The sequence below is a fragment of the Apodemus sylvaticus genome, chromosome 4 (assembly GCF_947179515.1).
Source record: "Apodemus sylvaticus chromosome 4, mApoSyl1.1, whole genome shotgun sequence".
NCBI classification, from domain to species: Eukaryota; Metazoa; Chordata; class Mammalia; order Rodentia; family Muridae; genus Apodemus; species Apodemus sylvaticus.
In genome coordinates, this window is record NC_067475.1 from 34,879,754 (window position 1) to 34,895,912 (window position 16,159).

General features: G+C 44.1%; 1 protein-coding gene across 5 annotated transcripts in view; it reads left to right on the forward strand.

Moving 5' to 3' along the window:
* Alpk1 (alpha kinase 1) overlaps positions 1–16,159 on the forward strand; it is a 103,590-nt gene that overhangs the window by 74,656 nt on the left and 12,775 nt on the right. For all 5 annotated transcript variants that reach the window (XM_052179268.1, XM_052179267.1, XM_052179271.1 and 2 more), the window contains 6 exons: positions 6,420–6,618; positions 11,156–11,215; positions 12,423–12,509; positions 13,642–13,718; positions 14,684–14,779; positions 15,892–15,996. In XM_052179268.1, coding sequence (XP_052035228.1) covers positions 6,420–6,618; positions 11,156–11,215; positions 12,423–12,509; positions 13,642–13,718; positions 14,684–14,779; positions 15,892–15,996 — 624 coding nt within the window. The remainder of the gene's footprint in view (positions 1–6,419; positions 6,619–11,155; positions 11,216–12,422; positions 12,510–13,641; positions 13,719–14,683; positions 14,780–15,891; positions 15,997–16,159) is intronic.

The following is a 16,159-nucleotide window of genomic DNA, read 5'->3' on the forward strand; positions in this document are numbered from 1 at the left end:
TGAGAGTACGTGCTGAGAGAGATTGAAACTGAGACTGGTTCCTATTTGACTATGATGCATTTGATTTGTAACTTAGAACAAAACAAAACAAAACAACAACAACAAAAAACACCTAACCTCTCATTTCCCTTTTTAGTATCAATTTTAAGGCTACTGCAGAGTTTTGGTGAGGATGGTACATGAGGATTTTTCAGAAAATAGATATTACCGCTAAGATGAGACAGACCCACTATTACTGGTGAGGGAGGAGTGGGGACCACATCTGGAAAGCAGTGTGGACCCCCAAACCTGGGTTGCGGAGACTGCAGCTGCCTGAAGCAAACGGACTCCAAGGAGAAGGGGCAGAACTATGGGGGCAGCATGTCCTGGAGCCAGCATGCCACCGAGGACCCTCTAAGGTACAGGGATATGTGCGCCCTGACGGGAGTGGTTCAGAGCAGACCACGAGGGCGCCCAACGAGGGCGCCCAGCCCGCAGTAGGAGAAAATTCAGTCCCTGCCACCTATAGACAGTAGCTGAAGCTGCCAGTCAGAGGACAGTGTTTACATGGTGCCCACAGGAAGAGCTCTCCATCAGACACCGGCCTTATCAGACAGAGCTGGGCTTGTGTAAAACTGTCAGGTTGCTTTGTTCTGTCTTTTGAACCTATGCTTTAGGACACTGAGATAACGGAACTCGCTGTGACATTTGTTTCTCAGAGTGATGTTTACTTGAGAAATAAAAAGCTCGGTTTATATATAAACATTATATACTTGCTCCCTATTGTGGCTGGAAGGAACAAGGCTCAATCAAGTAAACTCATAACAGTGTACACAACCCTGAAATGAAGGTAGGCTGATAAAGAAGAAGAAATGTGCCCTTGAGATTGCACTCAGGGAGGTGACGGGAGTTCCTGCACAGAACCTGGGTTTGGTTCCCAGCACCCACATCGGGTGCCTCACAAATGTAGCTGTAGTTCCCAGGGATATGATGACCTCTTCTAGCTTCGGTGGGCACCTGCATGTGTGTGGTGTGTGCCCGCATGAACACACACACACACACACACATACCGAAATATGCACTTCTTTCCATCCTGAAGTGACAGACAATGTCTCTCTAACGTGTCTTAGTGTGACATTGAGAGGTTAATGTCCTGTGGTCAAAGCCATGTCTCACATAGCTACTCTCAGGTTTACTGCACTCTGGTGGAGAAGGATACTAAGTAGCAAAATACATGGTTGTTTCAAAGTCAGAGACATGGACTATGGTGACTTTTTAAAAGAAAGGTAGTGTTACTGTCATGATCTTTGAGAATATCCAATAAATAATCTCTCTTCCTTTCTGGATTTAAAAAAAAAAAAGGAAATAACACAAAAGTGTGGCCAACAAGATATTGTTCTCTGTGTGTGCATGTGTGTGTTTGTGGTTTATATGTGTATATAGTGTATGTGTACACTGTACCTTATTCCGTTGAGACAGAATCTTTTATTAAGCCTAAAGCTACCCATTTAGTCAGGCCAGTTAGTCAGTGAGCCCCCAGAATCTACCTGTCTGTGTCCCATCTTCGCTTTCTGTGCTGGGGTTACGAGTGAACTCTGCCACATCTGGTGTTTATGTGGATGCTGGGATCCAGACCCAGGTGCTCCTGCTTGCACAGCAGGGCCTCTTAGTAGCTGAGCCATCTCCCCTGTCGAAGAGATTAAATGTGACCTTCAATCCTGACAAAGACCAGGCTGGATGATAACGCTTCATATTAGAGTATAAGGGATCTACCATGTGGCCTGAATATACTTTCAAAGTCACGGAAATTGCCCAGCCAAGCAATTCACCTGCCTGGCTTGGCAGGTGAGACTCATCATAGAGAAGATCAGAAAAGGATCTGTTTCTTTAAACAGCTTGTTCCAAATAGAAAAGGAAAATGCGAAAAGATCCTCAGTTATTCTTACTAAATGTTCCAGTCAGAGTCACTCTGTCTGACATACAGCAAACTAAAGAACTAGAAGCCAGAAATGCAGTAGTGATTGACCCCCAGTAATGGAAAGGAAACAGTAAGGCAAGGTGAGATGTTTGTAAGCTAATAAACAGGAGGAGGAGGAGGAACAGGAGGAGGAAGAGGAGAAGGAGGAAGAGAGATAAAGGTAGAGAAAATCTCTACTATGGACTGATAAATTTAACTAGAGACTATCATTCCCATACTTAGTAAAGGAATTGATGATTAATGAGCCAAGGAGCCATCACTGTGAAAGAGTAGAACAGTTGTGCTGTCTACTCTCAAGCATTGCTTGATCCATGAATGCTGATACACACACACACATACATACACACATATATACACACACACATATGTACACATACACACACATGCACACACACATATGCACACATACACACACATATACACATACACACTGCACAACATGTTCTATGCTTAAACGTTATTCTTTATGTAATGCTGTATAGATCTTTAGATAGACACCAAAATGTAAATCAGAAATCAAGCCACGTAAATAAATACCATAACTAATACCCAGCATAGACCAGAAATAAAAGTTTAGGCCTATTTGACTTAGAGTTATGCAAATTGTTTAGTCAGCTTTCCACCACTCCCAGGAAATAAGAGAGAAATAACTCACAAGCAGAACGGGGTTGTTTTGTTTTACAGTTTTGAAAGTTTCAATCCACAGTCCATTGGACCTGCTGCTTAGGGGTCTCTAGTGGGCATGCTCACTAGCAATGACTGTTGACAACTGTTCCACTCTTGGCGGAAAGGAAAAGAAAGGTGAGGGTGACTCCCACCATCTTCCTCGGGGACACACCTCCAATACCAGGACCACCTCCCACTAAGCCCTTCCTCCAAAAAGTTTTCTAGCACTTTCCAGTCCCCTACCCGGGAAGCAAACCTTTCCCACATAAGCTCTGGGGTCAGGAGAAAGTCTCAACATGGAGACTACAGCACAGTGTGGAAAGTCTACAGGGCTGTTCTGGGGAGGCTTAAGTAGCAGAGAGCATTTTCAGTGAGAATGCATCTTTTCTTTCTGTGGACAGGAGAAAAATTCAGAGATATTCTACATGTAAAGACTTAGTGTTATCTTTTATTGTGTGCATATGTAGTGTGTGTGTGTGTGTGTGTGTGTTCAGGCACTGGATCTCTAACTGTAGTTACAGGCTGTTGTGAGCTGCCTAATGTGGTAGTGGGAACCAAGCCTGAGTCCTCGGCAAGATCAGTACATGCTCTTAACTGCTAGGCCGTCTCTCAGCCCTGTTACACCCTAAGTTTAGTTAAGAGGACTCAAGGATGGATAACTAGGGGAGCAGAGGAGGTTCACTACTCTACAAGCTCAGGCCAGGAGGAACAAAAGCCATTCTGAGGGCCAGAGAGATGGCTCAGTGGTCAAGAGTACTGACTGCTCTTCCACAACTGGCATAAAAAAGAACGCTTTTTTAAAAAGTCATTCTGTATTTTCTTTATATTCCTTAAAACCTTTATATTCATTAAAATCCTGTCACCGCTGCTTGGTGACTCCATTTCTTGCTTACGGCCCAACCAAACAGGAGCATGGGTTTCTGCTCCCATAAGGTGAGGTTTGGGTCTCCACCCTGTGCTTTCCCACACTTTTTTTTCTTTAGAGCAAATGTGTAGGCCACATGTGAATAATGCACCTTGCTTCCCAAGGTTTTCATTATAGAAAATTGGCTTAGCTCGTGTCCTACTGAACACTCTGCATTTGTTACCTGGACTTCCTGGTGAGGAGGGTACACTTGGCCAAAGAGCTGGTCCTTTTTCTTGCTAGCATCCATAACTGCTGCTATGATCCTTCAAGCTGCCCAACTCTCTGAATTTGGCTTGAACTCTTTCAGCGTGTCGAGTTGCATCCTGCTTAGATCAGCAACAACAGCAATCCTGACTCCATCTATGGTCCTGACAAGCATGATTATCAAGTAACTGACATCTGTCAGACCCCTCTAGCTTTCTTAAGACTAAGAGATAGGAGGAGCTCGGCTGATCTGCACCTGGCTCTGCTGTATTCACTCAAGCTCAGCTCCTAGGCCCAGGTCTTGTAAACTTAACTTCTTTGAGCCTCTAGGTCTCCCTGTGGTAAATGGTATTGATAATGGAATCTGCCTGGAGGTGGGGGTGGGAGGGATTGCTGTGGCAACTAGACAAGTTATTCTCAGGATGTACTTAGTGTTGGGCCTGATACCTAGTTTAGTACATCAAGGGTTAAGAGTGTGGGCCAGGCAGTGGTGGCGCACACCTTTAATTCCAGCACTCAGGAGGCAGAGGCAGGCAGATTTCTGAGTTCAAGGCCAGCCTGGTCTACAGACTGAGTTCCAGGACAGCCAGGGCTACACAGAGAAACTCTGTCTGAGAAAACAAAACAAAAAACAAAACAAAACAAAAACAAAAACAAAAACAAAAGCCCGAGAGTGTGTGAAGCAAGCAGCACTGAGTGTGTGGCCTGTTGAGGTCAGATATTACTCACAGCGATTTCCAGGCTTTATCCGGCAGCACAGCCGCCTAGGAAAGACCCAGGTGGATTCGGTTCAGAACACACAGAAACTGTTAGTGAGACCCTCGCTTGCACTGACTTAGTGATGCCCAGCCTTTCTAAAGCTGCGACTCTTTAATACAGTTTATGCCACTGTGACACGCCCACCCCAACCATAAAATTATTTTCGTTGCTACTTTATAACTATAATTTTGTTATTGTTAAGGATCACAATGGGGCTGGAGAGATGGCTCAGCCATTAAAGGCTAGGCTCACAACCATAAAATGAATCACAATGAGTCTGTGTTTTATGATGATCTTAGCTGACCCCTGTGAAAGAATTGTTTGACGCCCCCCCCAAAGGGGTGGTTACCCACAGGTTGAGAAGAGTCACCCTAACAGATGACAGTGTGTTCCATAGAAATTCACCTTTTTATTTTTACTTGTCTTCCTTTTTTCTTTTAAAGAGAGTCTCTTACCACATATCCAGAGGCGACATTGAACGTTGGCTACCGTATCTGGTTTATGCAGAGTTGAGATTCAAACCCAGGGCTTGATGTGTTCTAAGCAAGCATTTACTTCATGTTCCATTTCCAAGTCATAATTGTTTTCCCCCTTTGTTTATGAACATTTATGTGATTCATATTAGCAGGTTAATGAAAGTCAAAACTTTTGAGCTATAAACTCTTCCTTAGTTAAAATATATGTAATGAGGGTGCATGCGACGGCACATGTCAGTAATCAAGACACTTGGGAAGTTGAAGTGGGAGGAATCAGGAATTTAAGCCATCTTAGGGCAAATACATGTGTCTAGCTTGCCCAGACTCCTGTCTGTGGTACCAGCTCCGGCTACAGGGCAGGATCGCTCCGTCTTCCTTAGGAAGGCTTCTTACTGCAGTAAAGGTCGGTGGAAATGAACACCATGTCGATGTGCTCAGCCCTAAAACTGGAGCAGCTACCTCCAAGCTCAGGGATCATTTCAGAAGAATTATAGGAGTCAGCGGCAGTGGGCATCTGCCGTGAAACAGTGTTTGCTGGACACCTGCAGTGCTGTCGCACGACCGTGGGGGAGGGGGAGGGGAGAGGGCGTGGTGTGACTGCGTGCGCAATACCTGCACGTGACCAGGCTAGCCATAATCCCGGCATGGATGAGGGGGTGGATTTGACCATCCATCGCCAGCTGAGGAGCTCTTGGCAATGGATGACTGTTGGGGCACAGAGACTTTTCTTCAGGGATGCGGTCCCTGGCCGTGCTCCAGTGCATAGTCCTGCACCCAAGCACACTAAGTAGACTCGGAGGCTTGAAAAGAATTGCTCGTGAAGGAAGAGTGGGGAGGGGGAGAAATTGGAGGAGGGCGAGGGGGTGGATTCCATCAAAACACATTATATGTATATATAAAATTCTCAATCTCCTCTCTCTCTTTCTTTCCCTCTTCCTCTCTCCTCCCTCTGTGTGTGTGTGTGTGTGTGTGTGTGTGTGTGTGTGTAAGCATCCGGGCAAGACTGATGTCCATGTATGCATAAAAGGGGCACACACCTGCTCAGATGAATCTTACCTAAATCATTGTCAGGGGGAAGGGAAATGAGAGGAGTCAGAGGGAGAACAGAAATAAATCTGGTAAGGAGTTGGGAAATGGTATACTTTAAGTCTATGCCCTACTTCTGTATTGTTTTAATTTAAAAAGCAATACACACTTCCCACTAGTATAGTTTTAGACATAAGAGGAAAATCCTATGAAGACGATTATTTCATCAAGAGAATTAACTTTTCCAATTATTGTTTCCTTCTCAGGATTTTATCGCTTGCTGAAGTATGCTTCTCCTCCTAGCTACAAGATTGGTTGTTGTTTTAATGAGAAGTACCTAGGCTTGGTGCAGTGCGGCCTTTTTTCGGGGGAGAGGGGGCTGTGGTGTTGTCTGGTTCATTATGTCCTGTGGCTGTTTCTGCAGGCGGCCCTGAGAGCTTCCATCCTTGTCCAGGACTGTGCTGCCGCCTCCGCTATTGTCTTCTTGATGGACCGGTTCCTGTATGGACTCGACGTCTCGGGAAAACTCCTGCAGGTCGCCAAAGGCTTGCACAAACTGCAGCCCGCAACGCCCATTGCCCCGCAGGTGGTCATCCGCCAAGCCCGGGTCTCCGTCAACTCAGGTGGGCTCCACCGCTCGGCGCCGGCTGGTCCCCAGCCCGCTTGCTCCCAGCTACTTGACCTCTACGGGCGCCCACCGGCGCCCACGGGCACGGGCGGGTGCCACCTCTGCCGCCCCAGCCCGCGCAGTCCCTGCACCCGCCTCTCGGCAGACACAAAGGCCTGGCGTAAAGGGTTTCAGAGCCAAAAGCAGTAGAGAAAATTGTGAAAGGGTGTGGAAAATACTAATTGGAGCCTTTGTCTGCTAACAAATCTGTCCCGCTGCTTTCAAACAGGGGCATCTGAATTGCTATACTTCTGACCAAGAGCCTTTAAAAAGCAGATTAGAAATCGACTCCTTTCTCTTAGCGCTCCTGTCTCCTTTCTGTAGGGCCACTTGACTAAGCCAACAATGGAGCTGACAGCCCACTGAAGCAATTTGAGGGGTTTTCATCATTGAGAACACCGGTACAGTACCTGATTAGGGTTGAAAGTATCTTTTTTCCCCCTGTCACTTTGAATGAAATGAAAACTGAGGCTGACAGGCCAACTTAAGACGTAGAAGGGGAGTATGGGTAGGGTGGGGGCTGGGTGTGTGACAGCACAGTCCGCTCCCACACAGGCCTGGAATTATTTGAATTACTTATAATCTGTAAATTTAGAAACACTGGAGTATGAAAACAGAAGTCAAATTGCCCCTCTCAGAAATGACCAACCCCCACCCTCCCAACCCCCACCTTGTTTTTCCTTAATTTCAGCTATTGCTATTATTTTAGTACTCTGGTCTGTAAGAGGCGCAGGTTTCTTTACTTCATTTCTTTTGAAAGGGAGCTGTGATAACTATTCTGTATTCAGTTATGCAGTAACTAAGTGGGACAGCTGCCTAATGCAGAGGGACAGAGATAACACGGGAGAAAGGGAGCCGGTGGAGATTGTCTAGGCAAAGCCATTTGCCTGGCCTAGGGAAGCCCTGAATCCAGTCCACTCTGGCAAGTCCTAACTGCATGGAAATTGTGCTAGTGTCTCATTCTTGACTTTCCCAGAGTAACTCTATAGAAAGCGGAACATTAGGAAAATGTCCACTTTCAGATGTCCCTAGGGCTAAAATATATGTGGTTTCTGGTGGTATCCAAGGACAGTGGCATGTGAAGAGCTCGCTGTGGGGACAGGCCGATGAGGCTGCATGCAGCAGCCGAGTTCCGATGTAGGCTCCCACCATGCTCCGCTTGCAGGAGAGTGATGGCCCATAGTCTGTGTACACAGATTTGCTGTCATATGGTATGACAACAGAGGTCAGAGGTCAAATGATAGGCAGATGTATCCACAGCATTGTCTTTTTCTATGTTTTTACATTTTTGTTGGTTTTTATTATTTTTAAAAGTTTTATTCTTTCCATATGTTGTACCCAGACCCCACCCCCCACACACATTCATGTACACATTCCAAAATGCAGTCTAGATATGAAAACAGCAGGTGTCAGGTCTGCTTCTCAGCTCACTGTGAGTCAGGAAGCAAACATTTCAAACCACAGTGGCAAAGAAAGTTACAGACTGGGCAGTAGTGGCACACGCCTTTGATCCCAGCACTCGGGAGACAGAGGCAGGCGGATTTCTGAGTTCGAGGCCAGCCTGGTCTACAGAGTGAGTTCCAGGACAGCCAGGGTGACACAGAGAAACCTTGTCTGGAAAAAGAAAGAAAGAAAGAAAGAAAGAAAGAAAGAAAGAAAGAAAGAAAGAAAGAAAGAAAGAAAGAAAGAAAGAAAGAAAGAAAGAAAGAAAGAAAGAAAGAAAGAAAGAAAGAAAGGAAGGAAGGAAGGAAGGAAGGAAGGAAGGAAGAAAGGAAGAAAGGAAGAAAGGAAGAAAGGAAGAAAGGAAGAAAAGAAAAGAAAAGAAAAGAAAGAAAAGAAAGGAAAGGAAAAGAAGGAAAAGAAAAGAAAGAAAAGAAAAGAAAGTTACAGACTTCTGGTTCCATAAAGATGGAGGACTGAGTCAGTACAGAACCTTCCTCCATTAAAAACATGTAAAGACTGTGAAGTAAAGATTTTTGTGTGGCTGTGAGAGCAGCATGTAGTGTTAACTATTGAGCCATCCTCCAGCCCACTATGGGCTATTTCTGATAAAATGTTTTTAGTCATGTCTAATGATGTTTTCCATGTTAATGATTTGTCTTTTCTTCCCATATCCTTGAAGATTTTCTCATTGTTGATTTTTGTGTAGTTTGGCCACACTGGGTCCAGTTTTATCTCGCGTCTAGATCTACTTGATCCTCCTGTAAATCATCTTCTGCTTATGTGTTATTGATTTTTTAAATTCTTATTTAGCTTTCAGACTTCTCCTTCACATTTGCATCTCCCTTCTTAATTCCCAGGAGGTTCAGTTCCCAACAGCCATGTTAGTTGGGTCACAAACAACTATAACTCTAGCTCCAGTGTATCTGATGCCCTCTTCTGGATTTTGTGGGTACCTGCTCTCACATGCATATAACCTACCCACTCCCCCCCACCCAAATGCACACACACACATTCAACGTAATTAAAAATAAAATAAATCTTTCACAGGCATGGTGACTCTCACACCTTTAATCTCAGCACACAGAAGGCAGAGACAAACAGATCTCTGAGTTTGAAGCCAGCCTGGTATATATGCAGAGATCCAGGTCAGCCAGGGCTACTTAGTAAAATCTTATCTCAGAACAACAGCAACACAAATCAAAACAAACATAAATATAAAAAATAGTCTAGAGAAGAAGGAAGAGGAGAAGGAAGAGGGGGAGGAGGAGGAGGAGGAGGAGGAGAATTACAGAAAGCATTGGAATCAACACAAATCTAAGACAAAATAACTTGAACCTAGACTTTTATAACCAGAAAAATTATCATTTAAAGGTGTGGGCAAAGCAGACATTCTAGATGATGATTTTCCTAAGGAGAAAATCAAACACAGAAAGATGGACCTTTTACTGTGCCAACTAGGTATGATGCACAGTGTCTATTAGACCATGTGTCACTGCTAAAACAGATCACAGGAAGAGAGGAAATTAACTCTCTGTGAGCTACTGGTTAGTGGGGGGATAGGGATGTAAACTGAAGATAATACTGCAATCTTAAGAATCACAACTAACACAACCAGTCTGTATGATCAGGTAAAACTGTAGGGGACAATGACATTTAGAGGGCTCTTTTGTTTTTCTTTTCTTTTTTGTTTTGTTTTTTATTTGTTTGTTTGTTTTTCAATGTATGTGTATGAGTGCAGGTGCCCACGGAGGGCAGAATTGGCTATCACATCTCCCTGGAGATGGAGTTACAGGAGACTGTGGGCCACACAGAGGTCTGGGACCTGAAATCTGCAAGAGCAGCAATGCTTTTAACTCAGTGGTTCTTGGCCTGTGGATCACCTAAGACCACGAGAAAATCAGAATATATCAACATAACATAACATTCATAACTAGCAAAATTAGTTACGGAGCATCAGTGAAAGTCATTTTATGGTTGGGGTCTCCATAACATGAGGGGCTGTAATTATTATTACTCCATGCAAGTTTATCAGAGGCTGAAGATCTCATCTCCATTTACGTTTTATGTAGAGAGACATTAATGCCAAGACTATTGCACATTTTTCAAAGCATCTGATGCATGCAATTTCTGGCCCGATTTTAGAGTTTGAAATGGTGGCAGAGTCACAGTACATAGACTTAAGTCTTTTGGTAATAACGAACTGCATTAGAGTCGCAGGGTTAGGAAGGTCGAGGACCACTGTTTTAACCGCTAGCTAAATCATGGCCTCAGCCCTATGACAGTCACATTCAAAGGAAGAGAAAGAGAAAGAGAAGGGGGAAGAGCAAGTCTTGGAGACATTTGGAATAATGGCTTTCCAGGCCCACATTGTGGTGAATCTGATGACCTAGATGTAAAAGCTAGGCTTAGAGATCATGCCACAGGGTAGCAACTGTGACAGAGTAAGAAGAGAGAGAGGGAAGAGAGAAGTCCAGTGTGAGCACAAAGCCACTGTGCAGGGCTGCAGGTTAGGTAACCGCGGTGGTTAATGAATAAGTTGTTGAGTTTCCTGCTTACGGAAAAACAGCAACCTGCGGGTAAGATCCATGTGGTTGCAGCCAAAACAAACAGAACTGTGAAAGAAAATAAAGATAAATCCCAATCTGGAGGATCAGGAAGGGATATTGTATGGAAATTGTGCTGCTCTTGGGAAGCTATACTCTGTTGTGGTACAGCTTTCACAGAGAGAAGACATGGCATCTCTGACCAGGGTTTGCCTCTGCTATTCACCATCTCTGTATCGATAAAGTATGTGTGTGTGTGTGTGTGTGTGTGTGTGTGTGAATCTGATTACCTCTTCAGATACTATATAACTTCCCAGTTGACCAATACTAGAAACGCATCTTTCTTTCTCAGTTTTACATATGATGAAGTTATTGGTTTGAATGTTAAATCTGAGTGTTTCCAAAAGGGCAGAGTCCCTGTAACAGCGCATCAATCCTAGAGCAGAAACTATACATAATTAAATATTAAATATTAATATGCTGTGCTGTGTGCTTGCTTATTCGCAGGGAAGCTGCTGAAGGCCGAGTACATCCTGAGCAGCCTCATAAGCAACAACGGAGCAACCGGTAAGTGTTGGAAGACTTAAGTTGGCACGTTTTCCAAAAACATTGAACTCAGCTTTAAGTGAACTTTGAGTTCAATGGGCTCTGATACATTGACTCTTGGTTCTTGAAGTTTATGGAGAGCTCCAAGAGGAAGACATGTTGGGATGTCCATACATCCTTTTATTTGTGGCCCCCAGCACTAAGCCAGTGTCTGCATATTCTCTACATACACTCTACACACACCAGACAAAGCCACGTACACACACAAACACATACCCTACACAACTCCCCCACATACATACATACACACACACATTCCCTAAACAGTTCCCCCACACATACACACATACATGTACCACATAACAACACATATCCCACATACTACATATACACACCCTATACACACACAGGAACTAGGAAGAGAACCGTGCAGTGTGGCAGAACACTTAAGAGCCGACTCTGTTTTTTGCCATTGACAATTACCATCTATTTGCCCCACAGTGGGCCAGCTGACAAAACAAAAAACAATGAATAATGGGGTGCATAATACTGTATATTATATATGCTAATATAAAATTTGAAAACCTAACCTACTCGCCCACAGACTGCAGCCCAACTGCTCAGAACTTTACCCACCTCACACACACAATGACCACCATAAAAAAAAAATCATAGCCACTCACTTCTCCCTTCGCTCAGCAGATGGCCAGCCTGAGTGTCAGTCCAGTTCTTCCTGTCAAGTCTCACTACGTGGATAATGAATTTTTTCCCTAAGATTCTGGTCTGTGGGGAGTCGTCACCTTCAGTATGCAGAGTAATGTTGTGTAATTGGAACTGGCCCTGCAGTCTTTGAGACAGACACAGATGGTGGGGTCACAGTGTGGGTAAGATAACCTGGGGTTAGGAACCTGGAGAGCCTTCGAGATAAATAGCATGGAATCTGGGACCTGAGAAAGAAGAGGAACTCTTAAGAAGGCAGAGAAGAGGATCTGAGGTAGAAATGAGGAGAGTAGAGATGCTTGAAGCAGGAGCCAAAGATGAAGGCCCTAGGGATGGAGAACTGTTGACAAGACAGCCGCAGACCACATGGAAGCCGGCTCGCATGGAGTCATGGGGAATGTCTCTCAAATCTTAGTCATGTGTGTTAATGAAGACATCTATGAAAATAGATTTATCTTACCTAGCAGTTTCCTTACTGACTGCAGGCTGTGTGTTCCTTTCATTGCAGGTACCTGGCTGTATAGGAATGAGAGTGACAAGGTCCTGGTACAGTCGGTCTGCATACAGATCAGAGGGCAAATTCTGCAGAAGCTAGGTACTGACTGACATCAACCGGCAATCCCTCTCGGGACTCAAAGCAGAGGCCGGCTACAAGAATGTACTGTAGCATCTTCTTAATATATCTGCTAAAGCGGTCACACCCCCTTTACCTTTGTAGTCCTCTTGAGAAGAAAATGACATTAGGATGCCAGGAGCTGAGCTGAGCATATCTGTGCATACTTATGTAGCCTACTGTGTAGACTGAGGAAAGAGAAGAGCTTGAAACTACAGGTTGGAGCTAGCCTGGGCAGCATAGGGAGACCTCATGTTTAAAAAAACCTGTAATGGTTAAGATTAATAAAGAGAAAGAATATTTCTGTTTTGTTAATGAAATTTACAGTTGTGTGTTATGGCTATTCATTGACTTTCATTACTTATCCATTCCTTGGGATACTCACAAAATTTTTTGAGCAGTTCAAAACCCTAATTAGACTAAAGGGTAAACCAAAGCATTTGAAATTTTTAATAAAAGATGGCAAACATTAGTCTTATAGTGGAAATGACAATAAATTGTGTGTGTGTGTGTGTGCGCGCGCGCGTGTGTGTGTTATACTGCGCTGGTTAGTTTTATGTCAACTAGACACAAACTAGAGTTATCAGAAAGGAGGGAGTCTCAATTAAGAAAATGCCACCATAAGATCAAGTTGTAGGCAACCCTTTTCTTAATTAGTGACTGATGGGGGAGGGCGCAGCCCGTTGTGGGTGATGTCGCCCGTAGGCTGGCAATCCCAGGTGCTATAAGAAGGACTGAGCAAGCCATGAGGAGCAAGCCAGTAAGCAGCATCCCTCTATGGCCTCTGCATCAGCTCCTGGCTCCAGGTTCCTGCCCTGCCTAAGTTCCTGTCCTGACTTCCTTCAGTTATGGACTGTGAAGTAGAAGTGTAGCCAAGTTGCCTTGTTTATGATGTTTTATCAGAACAGTGGTAACTCTAATTAAGACAGATACCAAAAGTATGACAATTCTTAGTTTCTTGGCTTTGTCAGTCTAATCTAACCCGAGTCTTCCCAATTCCTTCCTACTTCTTTTCTTATTATTTATAAACATAAATGATTATTAATTATTTACTTATCTGTACACTGAGGCACAGATACTAACAGTCCGTCCCTGTTCTCCCTTTGTTTTTTAGGCATGTGGTATGAAGCGGCTGGATTGATATGGGCCTCCATCATAGGCTATTTGACACTCCCTCAGCCAGATAAGAAGGTTTTGTGTCTACATGCAGTGTCTACTCTCCCCGCTTGTCTTTGGATAGTTATCCTTTTATAGCACAATTAACTCCATCATTTATCAATTCTGTCTATACTGTCTAATTTATTTTACACAAGCATAAGACTGGGAACATTTAAGAACCTCCTTCTGGCTTGATTCCCCAGAATAGGGGAATGCAAGTCAGGAAATTAGGGCAGAGGGTGGGCAGAGGAAAGGGGGATGGGATAGGGTGTTTTTAGAGAAAAAAGGGGATACCATTTGAAATGTAAATAAAGCAAATATATAAATAATAATAATAAGAAGAAGAAGAAGAAGAACCTCCTTCTGTGTTGCAGTTAGACTCATGATGGGTTTCTATAATAATTTCTAACCATCCAATTATAAATTTAGGTCTCTGGTCCACTGTGTGTGTCCTATCACATTATATAGCCTTCACTTGACTCTGTGACAAATCTTGAAATGGCCACAATATTATGTGTAAAATCATTTTCCCAGAGTCTAATGAGGAGAAACTTCCCTTAATTGTTAATGGAGCATCTTTAAGAAACAAAGAGTCAGCCTTTGCTTTGATGCTAGAGGTTTCATTCTCTATGATTTTGGGACTGTCCCTTCATTAACTGAATCCTCCATCCAGCGATCTGTCATTGAAACTTATCCTTCTTCACAACACAGACAGAGTACTATGAGATCTCTTCCTGTGCCAATTGTTCAGGCCCAGTATTTAGATAAATTAACACCGATGACCCAGTAGAGCTCAACTTCAAAGCAGCCATCTTTCAATTCATCCCCAAGCCTTGAGATGTAATGCTCTTTCCTTCCTGGTGATGTTCAGTTCAAAATTATCTCCAACGTCATGGTCACAGAATAAGAGCAAGCAGATAGTTCCCGTGGCATGGAGTCATCCAGTGTAGGCCATGAGAGGACAGAATTCCAGACTGATTCGTTTGCTCTCCTGACAGGGCATTTCCACATCACTGGGCATACTGGCAGACATCTTTGTTTCCATGAGCAAAACCGATTACGAAAAGTTTAAGAAGAGCCCGAAGGTTAACCTGGTAATTGTCGTTTGTCAATTGTCGTCAGTGCTGTTCTTGGTGCTGGTTATCCTCGCTTTGCCAGCAGAGTGGGGGTTGGGAGCAGAGTCCCTCCTAGATTAATGGGAGAAGCTCTAGTGGGTTCTATTTACCTTGGTCATCCCGGGCTGTCTTGATGAATCAGATATACAAAGGGCCCCAAAAATCTTCAAGCGAAAGAATGAGAGAATATTGTCAGCGTGATTTTTGGTCCCATTGGTTTCCTTTCAATGTGTACAGAATTCAGTATCTAAACTTGGTAAAGAAAGGGTAATGAGTTAAAAACATAAAATATTGTGGCAATGATCGAGGGAAGGTGACTCAGTTGGCAGAGTGTTTTCCACATAAGTGTGAGGACCTGGGTTTGGTCTCCAACACTCACATAAAAGCTAGGCATGATGGCGTGTCCTTGTAATCCCAACCCTGGAGACGTAGGAGGAACCTTAGAGTTTCTTGTCAGCCATTGTAGCTAATCTGTGAGTTCAAGGTCCCAGTGAAAGACTTGTCTCAAAAAAATAGGTGGACATGTCCTGAGGATGACACCACCCACCTACCCACACATGCACTACTAATCATTTCTTCAATACAACAGAAAATAATCTCTTTGCAAGCTTAAAGTCACTTTCCCTTCAGGTCTAGAACTGTGTCTGACCCATGGTGGTACCTAATATATGTTTCCAGAGTGAATGGCTGAATCCTAATTGGTGTGAAACCATAAAGAGCCCTTTGCCAAGAGCAGCACAGAGATTATCAATCAGTCTGCATGCAAAGTGTGCAGTTTCCATGGCAAAAGAACTGTCCCCGTCTTCCGGGGAGGCTCAGCAGATTTATTTTGCCTGATTGTGGTCCATGCTACAGTCTCTGGGTTATGGCTGCAGGATAGGGCTGTGGGATGGAAGGGGTGGCTAGGAGAAAGGACACCCACTGCTCTTGGGTCTTTAAACCCACTTAGGTTTTCTTGGCACTGTCCTGGTAGGTTCATGCAAGTTCATGAGGAAAAGGAGGAGTCACTCAGAATCTTGAAAGAAAAGTGATGGAATGTCACAGGCTTTCTTTGGGAACTGCCGCTTCACCTTCCACACTTTTCTCCACAGGCCTTGCTCAAGGAGTTTGACCACCATTTGTTGTCAGCCGCAGAAGCCTGCAAACTGGCAGCCGCCTTCAGTGCTTACACGCCCCTGTTTGTGCTCACGGCTGTGGTAAATCCAGGTTCTCCCGGGCAGTCAGTGGGAGGGAAAAGTCGATCCCGGCCCTTTATTGGCAATTATAAGACTCCGCAGGGGGGAAAGTACTATTAGTTCGAATGACCATATCCTGACAGCAGCTAAGTTATTTCAGTCCAAGCATATAACACTGACTATT